At 51.0% G+C, this 18570-nt stretch overlaps 1 protein-coding gene across 1 annotated transcript in view; it reads right to left on the minus strand.

The window, feature by feature from the left end:
- The window catches only part of Ndst1 (N-deacetylase and N-sulfotransferase 1), a 68043-nt gene that overhangs the window by 24387 nt on the left and 25086 nt on the right, over positions 1–18570 (minus strand). The window contains exons 2-3 of the mRNA XM_090331224.1: positions 6655–7551; positions 1418–1912 (exon numbers count right to left, since the gene is read on the minus strand). Of these exons, the coding sequence (XP_090187350.1) occupies positions 1418–1912; positions 6655–7167 (1008 nt within the window). The 5' untranslated portion in view covers positions 7168–7551. The remainder of the gene's footprint in view (positions 1–1417; positions 1913–6654; positions 7552–18570) is intronic.

Here is an 18570-nt window from a genome sequence, read left to right on the forward strand (position 1 = left end):
CAATGCGTAAAAGCAGATCAAAGTCACTGGCCTGTCCAGCTTCAGCAGCCTTGAGAGCTGGGAGTAGGGAGGGGAAGGCGGGTGTTTTGAGGTTGCAGCCTGGAGGGTGGGGCCCCCTTCCTTCACACCAGCCGGCCAGGCAGTGCTGTGTAGTGAACCCCAGGTGCAGCAAACAGCAGAGTAGTTTCCAGCTGAGGCTCAGTGACGGGAACTTGCCCAAGTTGCCTAATCAGGGCCACAATGGGACTGAACTGACCAAATTAGGTCCCAGCTTGCCACCGTAGTGCCAGCTCCCTACCACCTCCAGTCTGCTCCTTTCTTCTTATATCTGGGATATGAGGAGATGTAGAGCCCCACCTGACCAAGACAGGACCCTTATTTTCAGATCTCAGGTCAACCCCACCAGGAGACTTAAGTGCATGAAGACCACAGCACAGCAACCCACACTGTGCAGAGGGGAACGGTTTCCTCTCTCGAGTCCATGTAAAGCCTCTTGGAGCAATGAAGAGGGGTTTTGGTTTGGTGCTAATATGTTTCTAACACTTGCTAATCTCCTGTAAGGAAGACACCCGGTCAGCAGACAGCAGTGTCTTAGAATTTAATCCCCTGTTTTGTTTCCATTGGATTTATTGTTATGGCTGCCCTCTGGCATAGCAACCCACACGGATACCCACTTCCACTAGCATGCACCACTTCCACTTGCAAATAACTTCCTGTAAAATGCTGAGTAGATGAAAACTGAATTTTAAATACTGCTTAATAGCCTTATCCCAAAGCCTTCCCTTCCCTTTCACATGGACAGTTCACATGTGAGAAAAACCTTGCTGTTTGTTAAATGCTTTTACATACAGTTCTGTTAGTAAACACTTTTGAATTCAATGTGTACATTCCACTACTTGTATACACCTCCATCAAAATACATTGCCTGTGGGATTCAGGCCATGTGTGATGACATAATCCCAGGTAGGAGGCCATAGGTAGGAGAACACTAGTCTAGTGCAGGCAATATGTATATAAACACATACATATATATATATATATATATATATATATACTATACTACACAAAATAGAACTCAAGCCAGGTGCAGTGGCTCACAACTGTAATCCTAGCTACTCAGGAGGCTAAGATCTGAGGATCAAAATTCAAAGACAGCCCAGGCACTAAAGACCATGAGACCCTTATCTCCAATGAACCACTAGAAAACCGGAAGTGGCACAGTGACTCAAGGGGCAGGGTGGTAGCCTTGAGCTGAAGTGCTCAGCCATTGGTCAAGATGGAATGGTGCCCAGGCTGGAACCACGATCCCCCCCTCCCAAGTAGCTAGAATGTTAGGCTTAGTCCACTGTGCCTGGCATCGGGGCTTTACCAACAGGCAGCCCAGGGGCCAGGCAGATGAGGAAACGCCCCCCCTTACCTTCACATCTTCCACCTTCATGCGAGTGCCCTCTTTGCCCACAAAGATGTCATCGATGTCCACCAGGATGTAGCGGTCCAAAGGCAGCGACAGGCGCTTGCCTGTGAGGAAGGCCACGGCATCCACAAAGACAAGCTTGTGCAGCCAGAAGTTGAGATTGTTGCCAAACAGCACGCGCTGGATGCCGTCATGGAGGCCCAGGTCCTGGACCACTGTGGCATGCAGCGCGGCATGCAGGCTGGCGTCCGCACCCAGGTGGGGAATGGACTCCGAGGACCGTGTCTTGGCCAGAAGCACCGGCTCGTACGTAGAGTGGTTCGACTGGAACACGGTCCAGTCCTCGCCAGGCAGCACGCCCTTCTCCACTTCGCTGGGCCGTGTCACGTAGAGCAGCGGGGACTTGGGATTGATGCTGCAGTCTTTCAGGCCCAGGTTTGAGTGCAGGAAGAGGGGAAAACCTTTGAGCTGTGCACTCAGCAGGCTGTTCTCGTTGGCCTGCAGCCAGAGTGAGGTGGAAGGGAAACAGCTGTCAGGTCCAGAACCCTATGCAAGCGGAGCTCACCACATCCTGGCCCTGCTCCACTCTCCCCAGCCAACCTTCCCAGTAGTCCTAGGACACGCATGCTGTCATACCCACTCCACAGAGAGGCCGACTCACACACTGCAAAGTCTAGCAGCTGACAGACTGGCAGACTACCGGGCTTCCTGGCCTCAAGCATGCTGTGTCCCTTCTCCAGCCTCAGTTTCCTCTGCCGTGAAGCATGCATACCACTGAGTTGAGGGAGGAGGGTCAACGCCAAGGAACTGAGCCAGGCCTGTGGCCTGAGCACAGGTTCCCTCAGTCCTCACATCCATCTAGCTACAACAAGAGAGGAAACTGAGGCTTGGCTTGGAAGCTGTTCTGAGCACACAGTGACCCCACTGTTCGGAGCCAGGTTCAGTATCCAGGTTTTCTGAACATGCTTTGGCCACGCAGCCCCTTCTTCAGGAAAAATCTGAAGTGAGTGCCAATGCAGAAGACCCTCTGGGGCAGGGGGGCAGGGACATGCTTCTCCCCACAGGAGCACGGGCCCCTTTGACCCTCACAGGCATGGCTCCTAGCCCATCCAGTGCCTGCTGGAGGTGATGAGTCTGGTCTCTGACTCCCTCCATGGCCTGCAGCTGCCCAGCTCCCTGGGGGTCTAAAGACAGGACCCTGAGCACCCCATCATCTCCTCCTAGCCCCAGAGCTCCTGCTCCCTCACGGCCTCCCTCACTCTCCCAGCCACCTAGGAAGGAACAACTGGCTCTTGATCCTATGTCAGTTGCATTCCGTTTGTGCTGCAAAATGCCTTAGCCTCCAAAACCCAGCACATGACTGTAGTTTATTAGTTTCTTTTGTTCATTCCATTACCCTTCATATGTTTTGTGCTGTGAGGAAACAATGTTTATAGTACTCAGTGCAGTGTACACACTGAGAAAAACAGACATGACCTCTGCCCTTATGAACATTAAAACTTTGCAAGAAGGGAAATATCCACTACAGCCACAGGAACAAACATCAAAGTCCACAGAGCACGTTACAGAACAGAAGTTCCAAGCTGTGGACATGTTGGTGCCTGGCTGTCAGCTGGATCTGGAGGCTCCTAGAAAAGGGACTTTGAACGAACATTTTAAGAATGAGTAATCCACTGAAGCAGACGTAGGAGCCACGTCCAAGAACAGTAAGTACAAAAGGCCTGAGGAAGGAAAAGAAAAGGAAGGAAGGAAGGAAGGAAGGAAGGAAGGAAGGAAGGAAGGAAGGAAGGAAGGAAGGAAGGAAGGAGAAGGAGAAGGAAAGGGAAAGGAAGAACAGGAGGCCAGCAGAGTGACCAAGAGGAGGAGATGAATCAAGAAAGGCCAGTGGGTTCCAGACCTGCAGAGTGAAAGGGTTCAGGCAGGGATGGCAGGTTACCATTTGCATGTTAGAAGGGTCTGTGCAATGCCACTTGCAGAGTAAGAGTATGGGGTAAAGCAAAAATGGAAGGAGGGTATGGCACAATGGGCTTAGAGAGCAAGGCAGGTCATGTTCAAGGCAGACAGTGGGGTAGTAGTGAGTGGTAGGATCTCAGTTGAGCTGTGCTATCCCAGAATGATGTCTTTTGCTAGTCTCCTCCACAGATGGTCTCTCTTTTTTTATCCCTGCAAAAGTTGTGGAAGGTCTGGACTTGTGAACTGTAACAAGAAAAAAAACTGAATTCTCCAAAGGCCAGGCAAGACTGTCTGTCAATTCCTCCATCTGGAGCCAGCCTCAGTGTTTAGACTCTGGGTTAGCCCTACCTCAGAGGTGCTCTACCCCAGAGCCCAGCTCCTTACCACCCTAAACCAGGCCTGACTTAGGGTGAGGCCTGGCCTGGACTGTGTGTGGGCCTGACCCATGTCAGGCCTATAGACACACTGGACGATGAGGGCTACAGGGTTGCATTTCACTGTGCTGACCCAATGCTGACTGCCAAGCACTCACACACCAAGGAAGAGAAAAGCCACGCTGCTGATAACTACCCAGCCAGGGAAAGGAAGGAAAGCCTGGGCATCACAGAGACCTACCCTACGGCAGGCTTCGGCTGCACTGGACTGAATCCCAATCACTCCTCAGCGCCAAGTGTCCACACAAGGACTCTGACTTTTCCAAAGGGACCACTCCAGCAGAGGAAGCAAGCCAGCCAAGAATGGGAGACGTAATCGTTAACTGCCTGGTGTCCTGAGAAACCCACATCCCTGTTCTGGGCCTCAGCTTCTCCAGTGGACAGATTTCTCACACAGTCTCCTCTGGTCAGATTAGAAGCAACAAGTTTTGTTATCAAATCTTACAAGTTTACAAGCTATGTAACTCTGGTAAGGCCATTTCACTTTTTGGGCTGCAGGTCCTAACCTGAAAACAAAATACCTGTTTCACAAGTGGTTGTAGAAACTTAACACTATAACACATGAAAAGCAACACTGGGGTCTACTACATCCTAAGTGCTCCATGAATGATGTCAGGAGGCCTTTGCCCAACCTCTGCCATAGTTCAGATCCAGGCATTCTGCTTCTAACAGTGAACCCAGGGTCTGGAGTTTCAAGCAGCTGTCTCCACAATGCCCTGAAGTATCTGACCTGAAGCCCACCTCTCAGAGAGTGTGGAGATGCACCTTGACCACCAGGGGGCGCACAGGAAAAAGTCCAGGTGGGTAGAAAGAGCACAGAAAGACTCTGAGCAAGTCCTGATCTATCTTCATGAGCAAAGAATTGGGGCTGTCTAGAGTCCCTGCTCTATTGAATCAAGTGTACCCAATGCCTGGTCCCAGAGACTGTGGATGTTCCCAGAGGCACATGTGGCCTCAGATGCAAACTTCTACTAAGTAATGGGTCTCATCACACAGTGGTTAAGACAAAGACCTCTTGGAACCAAACTACTCAGGTTCCTATCAGAGATAATATTTGGTTGAAGTGTGGATTTGATCGCATTTCTTAACCTCCCTCTGCCTCAGTTTCCTTCTCTCTTAAATGAGGATGCCATCTACTTGCCTTGGTTTATTAGTACGAAGTGAATTAATTTGCGTAAAGCAGGCAGGCAGTATGTGGCACTGCTAGAGCTCTCAATAAATGTCAGCCATTCGGACGATTTCCAGGCCTGGGGCTCTGAATCAAAGTAATGAAGTTCATGGCAGGAAAGGATACAGAGACCAGGAAAGAAAGACACACACACACACACACACACACACACACACACACACACACACACACAGAGTGTGTATTTCTGTGAAGCCATAAACCAAGCCAGCAGTCCCCAGAGGGTAGGTGCCCAGTAAAAGAGATCAAGCCAGCCGGAGGTGGTGGCTCACACCTGTAATCCTAGCTACTCAGGAGGCTGAGATCTGAGGATCAAGGTTCAAAGCCAGCCAGGGCACAAAAGGACCTGAGACTCTTACCTCCAATTAACCTCTAGAAAACAGAAGTGGAGCTTGGCTCAAGGACAGGGCAGTAGCCTTGAGCTGAAGAGCTCAGGAATAGCACCAAGGCCAAGTTCAAGCCCCATGACTCACCAAAACGAGAGAGAGAGAGAGAGAGAGAGAGAGAGAGAGAGAGAGAGAGAGAAAGAGATCAAGCCCGCAGGGTAGTGGTAGTCCTTGTTTTCCAGGCAAACAATGAATGGTGCATCGGTATATGGAGACCACTGTGAGAAGCCCCCACTAGGCCAGGACTGCCCAGCTCCAAGCAGAGGGCCTAAAGCAAAATGCACAGGATCACTTGAATCACTTGAGAAGCATGGAGCCCAGCCACTTCCCACTGTCCCCTAACATCAAACAAGGGTCTGCGCTAGGACCTGTGCACTGCGCCTTGCCCCTTTAGGCCACCTTTATCATCTTATCAAAATGAAAGTGAAATGCCTTCACAATACCTCTTTGTCAGTCTCCAGCTCTGCTCCCTTTTACATGGATCATCCCTGGCACACCCTATGATTTATCTATGCTGTGCCCATCACCCATCCCACTCCCATGAGGCTCCTCCTATACCTATACCATAAGGCCCCAAGTATTGTAAGTGCTCAATAAATATATAAGTACTCCAATGATGGACCGAATGTCCCCAAAGCACCCAAGCAGAATCAGTCCTAGCTCATGTCCACTCTCATGTCACATGACCACAGCCTCAGGATGCCCACCATTTATAGCTCCTGCCTTTTTTTTCCAAAGAACACCTTCTTATGACGCCCTTCAACAAGGACCCCAATGGCAGTGGTGGTTCTGAGAGTCCACAGAACTGGGAGCAGCTTCCTGCCTGCACACTAAGATTCGGCCTCCTTTCTCCCAATGCAAGCTGGCTGTGGTTTGGGAGGTTTGGGCCACGTCCCACTGCAGCTGGGTGACCCCACCTGTAAGCTCAGATAAGTAACTGAACCCTAAGCCTTTGACTGCTTGTCTGTAAAATGAAGGCGCACACCCTTCCTCTGGGAAGATTGCCATGGTGGCTTCCAGAGCCCCAGCGGAGCATGCCCTGTCTCACCTTACACCGCCTCATTCCCCCTCCTCCTCTAGGCAGTGCGTGCTGTGCGCTGCCCCCAGATGCAAAGGGCCACGCAGCCTGATCCTTGTGCAGCACTCACCCACTTAAGTCTTCAGGACAGGCCTGGGAAGCGAGTGCTCGAATGTGCCCATTTCACAGATGAGACAAGCCAGCCATGGGCTAGCGGGTGTGGGGTGGGGCTCCAGGCTGCGGGGAGCCCTGTTCCTGCCTACCTTGAAGAAGCCAATGATGCCCACGCCATAGGCCACGCAGTACTTGTCCAGCAGCTCTCGGTTCCAGGCATCCAGGTTGACATACTTGAGGATGTTCTCATAGACGATGAGGGCAAAGCGGCCGCGGCCCTTGTCGGTGAGCGTGGGCATGTCCCCCTTGCCAGGGGCAATCTCTGTGCGGTACTTGAAGCGGCTAGACTCCAGGATGGCCACCACCTCCTGGCCCAGCTGTGAGTAGAGACTTTCCACGAACACCAGCACCAGTGGGTCCGTGCGGGAAGGGGTAACGGCCTGTATAGGCTTGAGTGGCAGCAGGCGGCTGGGGGCCACAGGCGGTGGGTCCCCACAGTCAGACTCCGGGGCATCAGCTGAGGGCTCGAGGCCCCGCTTCCAGCCATATAGGTAGTAGGCAGAGACGAAGACGCTGAACACGCAGAAGATGAACAGCAAGAACAAGACAGCCTGTGGGGACAGGTGTCGACACAGCCTCCGGAGGCATGCCACAGCAGGCATCCTGGTCCAAAGACCTCGGCCACAGGAGGCCCAGCCTGCCTGCTCACCCCAGGCCCCACACAGGCGATGCAAGGGTAATCCACCAACCCAGAAATCCACAGGGACTTAGGAAGAGAGGCTCTCCGTGGGCAGCAGAGCGGAGTACTAGAGCCCCTGGCCCTTCCGGCCAGCCAGGGGCGCAGTCCGCAGGCTGGTCTCGCTCCTTCCTTCCTCTGCGCCCCTTTATGTCACCATGGCAAACCCCGACGTGGTCCTGCACAGAGCAAAAGTGCCCCAGGGTGTCAGGGCCTCCAGGGGTTGCTGGACAGCAGTCCACAGTCTGCTGGGCAGGCCTGGGGGTGCCACATGCCGCTCGCCCAGTCGGGCCCGCAGGGTTGGTTAAGGCTGTGGAGAAAGCAGGAGAATCAGAATGGGGACAGAAGAGGGCAAGCAAGCCCTGATCACCACATTCAAGCACTGCTGTTAGACCTGCTGACATGACGGGGCAACCAAGCTCTTTAACGCCTGAGCCTCATTTCCCTTGCATGAAATGGTACAGATAATAAATAGAACTCATCTCACAGTGGGTCGGAAGGTGAAGCCCAACAATGTACAAAAAATAAAACACTTAGAGCAGCACCTAACATATGGCATCTAAACACATAGCTATCATTTGCCCTTACTATGAGCTCAAGACTAGGTTGAGAAAAATCCAGAAAACAGGAAGGACGAACACTAAACAATTCTAAGACCTATAAGTAAGAGGTAGAATTAAATCTGGACCAAACACCACATCTTCCTCTCCTTCTTCTGCCTTTGTTTCTCCTCCCCTCTGCCCTCTCCTCCCCACCCCACACCATTCCTTCCCCTCCCTTCTTCTGCTCTTGCCTCTTCTCTCCAAGTTTCTCTGTCTGGATGACCCACCATCTCTATCAACAGATGAAAGGACCGAGTCTCCAGCAGAAGCAGCCAAGGCTCGACGCTGTGGGAGAAAGTCTCAGTGAGCTCCTCTGGAAGATGAACTCCCCTTCTCTGCGGCTGTAGTCAAGGTTAACTGAGTAAATGTGGCTAAGGAGCTATCACCATGTGCTCAAAAAGCAGCCCAGCACTGTTCTTCCTCAGGCACATGCATGCAGGTGCATGTGGCAGTGGGATACCAGTGACCCAAACGCCTGCCTGAGTAATCCAGGCAGCCAAGGGACAGGTGAGGAGTCGCCGGCACATCTCGCCTGTCTACTCAGCAGCCAGACTGAGTTGCCATTTCAACCCTCAGCTTAAACTTCCTATCAGGCTCTGCCATGACCAGAACAAGCTGACAGGGACCCACATGCAAAGGGCCTGAGTGGCACTGTGGCTCAAGTGGTAGAGCACTAGCTTGAGCAAAAGGAGCTCAGGGATGGTGCCCAGGCCCAGAGTTCAAGCCCCAGGACCAGCAAAAATAAAAAACAAGGAGCCTTGCCCCCAAGCATCCTTAAACATGAGTCAAAGGCACAGGATGAAATATCCCAGAAATCTATGTGGAGCTTTCCGACAGCCAATCCCAGCCCTGCTTATAACGACAATACACAGCAAAGAGGGTATTTAGACCATTTCTTTTTTTAGTGGTTCTTAGAAGCTGTAACAATGCAATGGTGGAATTCTAGACAGACATCAAAGAATAAAGAACACTTAACACATTGTTGATGTGGGAAGCAGTTATAAAACAGTCTGTATACACGGTCACAAATGTTTGAAAAACATTTTGTTAAACATTTTTTATGTGTAGGTTAGACACTGGTACTAAATTTTATTTTCAAAAACCATATTAACATGGATTGTCTCCGGGTGATTTTTAGTTTCTGTTTGTTTATGAAATGAAGTTTAAGAGCAGATTTTGTCCCACCTGGGCTGTGATGTGCTATGTGTCCCTCCCTGGGCTTCCTGCCCGTTAGAGGGGGCTCTTCTGCCCTGAGACTCTATACTACAGTCTCTTATCTGCCACCCTCTGGGAAAGCACCTCTCAAGAAGGCAGGCATTTACCAAGCCACAGAAGGAGTGTAACAGCTGGGGAAGGGAAAAGTGTTTGGGAGAAACCAAGGGTATGTACTCTCTGGAGGGGCTAGAGGGCCAAGGAAGGCTTCCTGGAAGAAGTGGTGTCTCAGCTGCCAGACAAGAATGCTGGCCAGGAAAAGAAGGAGGAAGGCACAGGCCACTACCTGGAGATAAGGGGCCATGCGGTTGGTGCCTTCCAGGGATCCCCTACAACTCTAGGTAAGAGAAGGGCAAGATGGAGCAGGTGTTCTGGCAGAGCCATGAAGGCAGGAGTAGCCAGTCCTGTTTCTGCCCAGGGTGTGCCAGCATTTACTTATCACTGATAAGGGCTGCCTGCAGCTACAACTAGACTGGCCTGCAGGCCTGAGCCAGTCAGGAATACAACAGGCAGAGAACGAGGGGTTTCCTGATGGTGGCCTGCCCATATCAGCCACTTAGCCATTAGGAGAGGAAGAGTGTTTCTGACCCTCTGTCTATTTTATATTTGTGTATGCCAGACCCTGGGCACTGTCTCTGAGCTTCTTTTGCTCAATGCTAACTAACACTCTACCACTTGAGCCACAGAGCCACTTCCAGCTTTTTCTGTTTATGTGGTACTAGGAATGAAACCTAGGACTTAGTGCATGCTAGACAAGCACCACATTCTCAACATCCTCTGTCTACTTTATTAACAGCCTTTCTATTAGTTAATGATGCAATCCACATCCTAAAGCATTGGGGGCCCCAGAAAGCTGTGGGATTCTGACAGCATTTTTAAAACATGCATGTTAAAAAAAAAAAAAAAAAAAAAAAAAAAACATGACGCCAGGCACCATAGCTCATGCCTAGCTACATAGGAGGCAAAGACCTGAGGATCGAGGTTCAAAGCCAGGCTGGGCACTGAAGACTGTGAGACTCATCTCCAATTAACCACTAGAAAATGGGAGTGGGGCCATGGCACAAGGGGTAGGGTGATAGCCTTGAGCTGAAGAGCTCAGGGACAGCAACAGCGCCTAGGCCAAGTTCAAGTCCCACGATCAACAAAAAGAAAGAAGGAAGGAAGGGAGGAAGGAAGGGAGGGAGGGAGGGAGGGAAAAAAGAAAGAAAAGAAAAACACGATTGCCAGAGATTGAGGTAGTAATGGGCAGAGAAATTCTGAGAACAGTGAAATTCCTCTGAATAGTTCTGCAATGGTGGGTATGTGGTCCAAACCCACAGATTGGTGCAACACCAAGACAGGCATATGGTGATACAAGCCTGATTAGGATCATAAGTCCCAACCAAGCCAGCCTAGGCAATACGACATCCTGCCTCAAAAAGTAATTAATGGAAGGCCAGGAGTTTGGCCTAGTGGTAGAGTGCTTGCCTAGCATGCATGAACACCGAGGTTGGATTCCTCGGTACCACACAGGTAGAAAAAGCTGCAAGTGGTGCTGAGGTTAAATGGTAGAGCCCTAGCCTTGAGAAAGCCTAAGAACAATGCTCAGGCCAGCCAAATTCAAGCCGCAGGACTGGCAAAAAAAAAAAAAAAATGCTGGGATAATGTATAGAGGGATTATAATTACATTCGTCAGGTAGTAGGTGCATTACTTTTCATACCCCTTCTCAATAACAAAAAAAAATTTTTTTGCCAGTCCTGCCATGAACTCCCATTGCTTCTTCAACATCCTCAACTCATACAGCAAGGTGGAGCATATTTCTCCGGCAGCCCTGGAATCAAGCAGGGGCAATGCTGGCTCCGAACAGGAAGAGCAAGGGTGAGCAGGGCAGGAGGGGAGGTGCCTGCTCTGTATATTCAGGGTCTCCGTGGGACCATGCAGCTGCTGCCGCCTCATCTCCCTGCACACCTAAGAAGAACCTCCATCAAAGGAGGCCATGACCTTTCTTGGGAGACTAAGGACACAACTCTGGCAAAACACAAGACACAGAGAGCAAAACAGCTCCTGGTCCCAGAGATCATCAAATATCCAGCGATGAGGGAAGAGCCAACTGCTTGGTAAAAATGTGCTGACCCCTCAGCTTGCTGGCAAGGGGCCTCTGTACAACCTCACTGCCCCCCACCCAAAACCCTCCCCAGATATTCTAGGCTCTTCTCTCCCCTTCTTACCCTTAAGAATCCCTATGTCTTGAAGAATACAAATCAGAAGACTCCTAATCCCCCAGGAAGCACCTGGGCCTCAAGCATGGCTAGGCTAGGCCTTGTAGCTCCCTACTGGAAGCCCCCATCAGCCCCTCCCCCAAACCACAGCTTACCCAGCCAGTCTCCCATCTTGGCATTCAGGCTTTCCCAGGCAAAGTTCCCATTTCAAGCAATGCTTCCCCTAACCACTCGGGACACTTACTCATCCTTCCCATCCCGGTTTCAATGTCAAGGCCTCTCTGAAGTCATCTGCAACCACCCCACCCTCCTGCCCCAGACCCATCTCTCAGACTCCACCAAGCCCCTCTCACAGTACTGAAGGCCCAGAGGACATGTTCTTTGGCTTAAACAGCATTTTTCTTTCATTTAGAATTGGCTATGAAGGGCCCGGGAGTTTGGCCTAGCGGTTAAAGTGCTTGCCTAGCATGCACAAAGACCCGGGTTCGATTCCTCGGTATCCCACATACACAACCAAGCCGGAAGTGGCAGAGACAAGACACAACCAAGCCGGAAGTGGCAGAGACGAGACTGCAACAAGCGACAGAGAGCAAGCAAGCGGAGCCCAACCGAGTGGTGGCCGGAGCGAGCGGGGCCAGAGCGAGCAGGGCCGGAGCAGGGCCAGAGCGAGCGGGGCCGGAGCGAGCGGGGCCGGAGCCAGCGGGGCCGGAGCCAGCGGGGCCAGAAAGAGAAGGGGGCCAAAAAAAAAAAAAAAAAAGAATTGGCTATGAACACATTAAAATCAGTTTACCTAAAAGTCAGAACTTCTAAATTCTCATTAGCGAGGGTGCATTCCAATGACACCGGACACACTATCAGTCCAGCTGTGAGCAGTGAAAGCACTGGTGGTGCTCACTGTACAGGGAAAGTCCCTTGTCAGTACAGCCTCTCTGCACCCCTCACAGTTCCACAAGCAGCCCTCTGCCCTCACTGGTCCTCTGGACCAGGACTGGCAGGCATCTGAGCTGTGGTCCCTGAAGAACTCATACTTTGCCCTCAAAGGCACAACAAGCTCAGTCTCTGTAATGCTTTCAATAGCTCTGGGTCTCCTTCCTAGGATCCATGAATTCAACTGAAGCCTATATAGGACCTTTCCCCATTTCTAATTCTAGAAAACTTGCTCTGTAAGAAGGCCTCATTTCTAAGGGTCCTGGGGAGAATTGTGGGGAACAGAGCACTTTTGGGTAGGGAAGTGGGGTAGGGAATGATTTTCAACTCTAGAGCAGTGGCATTAGTTACCGTGGTATTTCCCGAAAGTGCAGCGTTGCCATGGCGTCTCCATGACAACCAGAGCATCTCATTCATTATCTCTAGCACCTTGGCAGGAAAGGCTGGGACTGGGAGAATACAGTGGGAGCCTGGCTAAGGACTGAAGGCTTCAGTGGCTGAGTTCCCTCAAGTTTTCCCAACCAAGGGTCTTCTGTAGTTCTGGAATGTTCGCTTTGATGAGGTCTGGGTTCCAATTTCAGATCTTCCACTGACAAGCGGTCTGATTTTAGGTAAAGGACACAGCTCTCTGGGCTTCATTTTCTTCAACTTTAGATGTGGATAATAATAGTTGTAAGGATAAAATGAGAAAAGGTATGAAAAGTGGTTAATGTAATGCCAGGGTCAAAGAAGATGGCCAAGGTATGGTACCAAAATGAGGATAATTGTGATCATGTTAGTCTTAGATTACAGAAGCCCCTGATTTCTCCATGTCATGAAGGCATGAAAGCCTAATTGCGAAGTCAAGAAGAAACTGGTCAGAATGGAGACTTAGTGGTCCAGGTGGCTGCACCAAGTCACTTTACCTTGGAGTCTTCTTCTGCTCATCTATGCACTGGGAATAAACAACAGCTACTCTTAAATTCATACCGTGAGTCCTCAGTAGGACCCCACCCTGGGAACAGTGGGAGCTTCCGTAACAAACCATGACACTGGAGGCTTGGGGAGGATAAAGCAGGCGAAGATGATTTCCTGAGGGCCTCTGGGTGCCAAGTGCTTGGGAGGGCCTGTCATGAATCCTAGCCCTGCCCTAAGGTCCTGTGGTCTGTGGGAGGTAATAGCACCAACTGGTCCTGGGAAAGGGGTGTGTCTTCACTATCCTCCACTCCAGCCACCCCCAGGACAGCAGTTCAGTGGCCACTGCCATGATTAAGGCCCCAAGACTGGCTGAAGACAGCCTGCTGGGCTTTGAACCTTAGCTTCATTATTTTTAAGCCTTATGACCTTTGCACAAATCTCTCAACTTCGGAGCCTCAGTTTCTCTTCCACAGGAGGAAAAGTGTTTTGGTTTTAACCTGGCTTTCGTTATTGTTTTTTTTGTTGTTTTGTTTTTTTCCCCACTCAAGGGACAACCTCCAAGATTTTGCTCTATTATCAGCGTGGTACAAGGTAATAAAATGATTACCTATTTAACAGATTTGAAAACTGAGGCTCAGAAAGGAACCTGCCCAAGGACAAATATCATATCAACAGCAGATCTGGAAGAAAAAAAAAGAAAACAGGAAGTCAGGATGAAGCCAGACAGGAAGAGTAAGAGAATGAGCTCTAGGAAAGAGTGACAGGCTAGACATCACCTAGTGTTTGAAATGGGCAGATGACCTGTCCAGTTCTCTCAGTCTGTTTAGCAGCAGTGATGCTCAGACTTTCAAGGAAGTTTGCTAAAGGCTCTGGGACATACTGCTTTTAGGTCCTGGAGCAATGCTGACCAGGGTACTTGAGGGAAAGCACATTTTATTCCAGCCTGGGTCATTCCTGATAATGCCACGCACCCACCACCCTGAGAACATACCCAAACCATGTGCCATGAATGCACAGACAAGTTCTTTATGTCTAGACATGGACGCACTGAAAGCTGGCCATGGCATGCAGGCCATACAGATCTGGAGAGCTGAGAGAAGCCAGTGCAGGAAGAGCCCTGCAGGCAGCTCTGAAGCAAGCCAAGCAAGCGTGTGAACGGTACGGGCTTAGGCAGAGACCTAGAAGGACAGGGTGGCGGGCAGCTGCAGGCCCAGGGACTTGTAGTCCCACAGACACCCAGAGCCACTCCCCACAGCTGGCCCATTGCCTCCCAGCCTGTCACAATCACCCCACCATCCAGCCACACCCCAAACCCACCCACTCTACCAGCCAGTCTGCCTCGGCCTGCCCCACCCACAGCAGCCAGTGCTGTGTAGAAAAATCCTCCACATTTGCTTCCCAGCTGTGCAGGAGTTTCTCTGCACAATTACACCCCTGGGAGGCTGAGCCCAGAAGCAAATCCCTCCTCTGCTGGAATTCATGAGCCCATCCCCCACCACCCCCCACAGTGCCTTTCTGGGCCTGGCCTAGAGCCAAACTGCCACTTGTCAGTCACCCCACCAACACTAGGGTCACAGTCCACGCTGTAGCAACGGAAACCATATAATGACACTGAGGCACTAGGAGAGGAAAGGAAAGGACCCTAGCATTGTGCCAGCAGAGTGGCCCATTACCCCCCACCAGCCCCATTCTTGTCTATTAAACCACTCGCCCATCCCCCTCCCCGGCAGTCACAGTAGAGAGTTAGTCTCTGCCTGATGTGAATCAAAAGTCCATGCTGAAAGTCCTCTGCATCCCCTGTGCTGTGCCCAGCATCAAGTGCTCTCAGAGCTCCAACCCTGGGCACCTAACTCCGCCAAAAGTCTTCCAGGCCAGAGTAGTTTTGCCCACAGGAGGGGCTGAAACAGCTGCACCCTTACCAATTATCTCCCCCTTTTCTGAATCACACAGGTCTAAAGGCACTATAATAGCCACTGCTGTTTCTTAGACACTACTTTTGCAGCTTAGGCTAGTAGTTCATCCCTTCAAGAGTAACATGAGCTGGGCACAGTGGCTCACGCCTGTAATCCTAGATACTCAGGAGACTGAGATCTGAGGATCCTGGTTCAAAGCCAGCCCAGGTACTAAAGACTGTGAGATGCTTATCTCCAATTAATTACTAGAAAATGGGAAGTGGTGCTGTGGCTCAAGGGTTAGAGTGGTATTCTTGAGCTGAAGTGCTCAGGGGCAGTGTCCAGGCCCAAAGTTCAAGCCACATGACCCACAGGAAAAAAAAAAAAAAGAGAGTAATATGACCTCTATTCTCCCATTCTACAGATAAGGAACTAAAGCCCCCAGTGGAAGGGGAACTGGAAATCTCAGCACAAAGCCTGGCCCATTTCCTTCTCAAAGGCACAGTCCCCTCCGCTCACCTGACAGCCACACTGGCCAGGCACCCTGCATGTCCCATCTCTGCCCCCTCCCCTCCTTGTAGTGGCTTGCTCTGTTTTTGTTCCAATTCATGTAGTGAGTGTTTAAACATCACAAGCAGCAGCTAATGAGCCTTCCTGGAAGCAGCCCTGCAAGTTCTCCATCAATCAACAGGCTCACCAAGCATGAAGGGCTACATACTCCCTGGTTCTCAACTCAGGAATTTGTTCTGGACTCCCTGGCACGCAGGAAGGTCTGAGGGAAAACATAAGGAATCTCAAGGCCCCTTGATGAGACAGCGTGTTTTTTTTTTCAGTGGGATTGAGTGGAGAGCTTACCTTTGTACCAGCTCTGAAGAGAGTTTGCCCAGCAAATAAACAAACACAAAGCCCTATGGGAGAGTATGTGTGAGGAGCAAGACAGGTCAGGACCAGCTGCTGACCCAAGGAAAGCTCCCCCATTCCCACTGGGGGGGGGACTGTTTGTTCACTTCCCAATCCCAACTTGGGCAACCCCCCAAATCTGCCAAGGACAGTCAATCCACCCTGAATTGTTTTCTTAGGTCCAGGCACTCAAAAGGAAAAGAATATTTCCTTACAAAAATTATAACATCAGGCTGGGAACATGGCTTAGTGGTAGAGTGCTAACCTAGCATGCATGAAGCCCTGGGGTTCGATTCCTTAGCATCAAATAAACAGAAAAAGCTGGAAGTGGTGCTATGGCACAAGTGGTAGAGCACTAGCCTTGAGCAAAAGAAGCTCAGGGACAGACTAGCCCCCCCCCCAAAAAAAAAATCATAACATGATGTCCCTTGTTGACAGTGTCTTTCGAGTTCCTGTTCATCACTCCTCTGTGCAATAAGCATACCTGCCTGTCCAACTCAAAAATACTTGCTGTGTACTTGGCTCCAAGAGGACAAGACACTGACTTAAAGTCACACAGCTGGGTGGCAGTGGACCTGTAATGACTCCTCCAGCCCTCCATGGAGGCCTTGTTCATACGCCTGTAGGTAATCTCCTCAGCATTCCACAGCATTCCTGAGCCAGGAACACGGCTAGGAAGAGGCTCCTCCAGGCCACAGGCCTAGGACTGCTGACCTAGCTTCTCTAGCCATGGTGAAACTTCACTCCCAGCTCCACTGAAAGCTTGAGCAGAGGCAGGCACCATGGCTTCTAGAAAGTCAGAGAATCAGTCAGAGACCCCCACCAGCCCAAGAAAAGGGGCTCACCTCATGTCCCAGTCAAAGGTATCATACTAAGGAAGAGGTGGGGGCAGGAGCCAGGGTCAGAGATGGCAGACCTAGGCCAAGGACAAAGGTGACTAAGTATGTTTCATGGGCTTGGTCTGTGCCAGGCACTTGCCAGTCATTAGCTGGCTATTTGTCATTTGCTCCTAAGGAAGTAAAGATCATTTTATCCCTGAGCTTCTTCTACTTCCAGAGAAGCTGGAAACAATGTCCACTCAGCCCCTACCCCCAGCATGGCCAGTTCTGGGCTGGCAGCCATCCCGAGAAGCAGGCACACTCGATTTCACAGAGGCAGAACAAGCCATGTACAGAATCCACATCCTCTCCCCAGCCGTCCCCGGGCTGTGGACAATAAAGAGGATGAGAAGACAGGGTCCCCTGAAGCCAGTTAAGCCCCAACAGCCAGGAAGTTAAGTATAGAGCTCGGACAATAAGAGTTCCTCTGAGCCATCTCAAACCCCTCACTGCTCCTTCTCTAAACCTGTTTCCTCCGCCGCCGCACAGGTTGTGTATAGATCCGAGCAGAAGCTGGGGCCTGTGGAGTCACAGAATCTGTTGAGAAGTTTTGTGACAGTTGCTACAAGACTCTTTACAGACCCACAAAATCCAGGCCCCACCAAAACCAAATTTGGAAGCTGGTCAGGGGTGCCTCATGAGAGGAGGCCCTGCTGTCATGGTATCCCTGGAGCTGAAGCCACAAATGCCTCTGGGACATCTGAGTGGCAACTGAGTGCTCCAGAGCTCACTGTCCCCTGCATAAGCTCTCAACCCTTGGACCTGTTGGCTCCAGGTGGGTCTGTGGATACCTGGCTATCCCAGCTGTGAGAGAAATGAAGCCCTTCTCCACCTCCCTTTGTCACCTCCTCCTAACTCCTTCTCCCTCAGCAATCTGTCAGGTCAGCGCTGGGAGCTGCAGAACCTGCTTCTGATCCTGATTACACAGAGCCCTGGCCAGTGCCAGGAGCCAGTTACACACTGAAGGCCCCTCCTGGGCTGGGCTGTGCACACACACAGCAGGTGTGGACACAGTAAGAGACTAAGTACAGCAGAGAGCACGGGAAAGAGTAAGGAGACAAAGGGGAATGACAAGACGCACCACAGCTCCAGGAGTCCAGGCAGCCGCTGATCAGCAACTCTGCACTTGGCTGTGGCCTCTCAAGGACTCCACACTCCTTACTTACTAATCCCAGAGCCAGGACAAATGGCATTTCTGTCCACCCAGTCCCTCCCCGGGAGGGAGGGGACTAGCAGAGAGGGAGGTGGCTCTAGGGCACTCTGAGCCACCAACTATATTCCCGGAAGCCTCCTGCTCCTTACCCCATCCTTTCCAGGAACTCTAGCTGCTATCTTCTGGACCTCAGAAAGAGCAAGTGCTCCCCCAAATCTGTCTAGGAACAGCAGAAAGGGCCCACCTGGAGGTACCTTGCTTGCTAAAGGACAAAGTCTGTCCCCAAACAGAATGGCTACAGTCCTTCCACACCCAGGTGAATTCCAGGATTTCTTTGCAGGGATCAGCAGAGTGCTTGCCTAGCATGCATGAAGACCTCAATTTGATTCCTCAGTACCACGTACATAGAAAAGGCTGGAAGTGGAGCTGTGGCTCTAGCCTTGAGAAAGCCCAAGGGCAGTGCTCAGACTCTGAGCTCAAGCACAAGACTGGCAGCAAAAAAAAAACCTCATCTGAAGGCTGGGCACAGTGGCTCACACCTGTAATACTAACTACTCAGGAGGCTGAGATCTGAGGACCAAGGTTCAAAGCCAGCTCCAGAACTAATGTCCATGAGACTCTTATCTCCAATTAATCACTAGAAAATGGGAAGTGGGGCTGTAACTCTAG

The sequence above is a fragment of the Megascapheus bottae genome, chromosome 4, assembly GCF_031878675.1.
Source record: "Megascapheus bottae isolate mThoBot1 chromosome 4, mThoBot2.hap1, whole genome shotgun sequence".
NCBI lineage: Eukaryota > Metazoa > Chordata > Mammalia > Rodentia > Geomyidae > Megascapheus > Megascapheus bottae.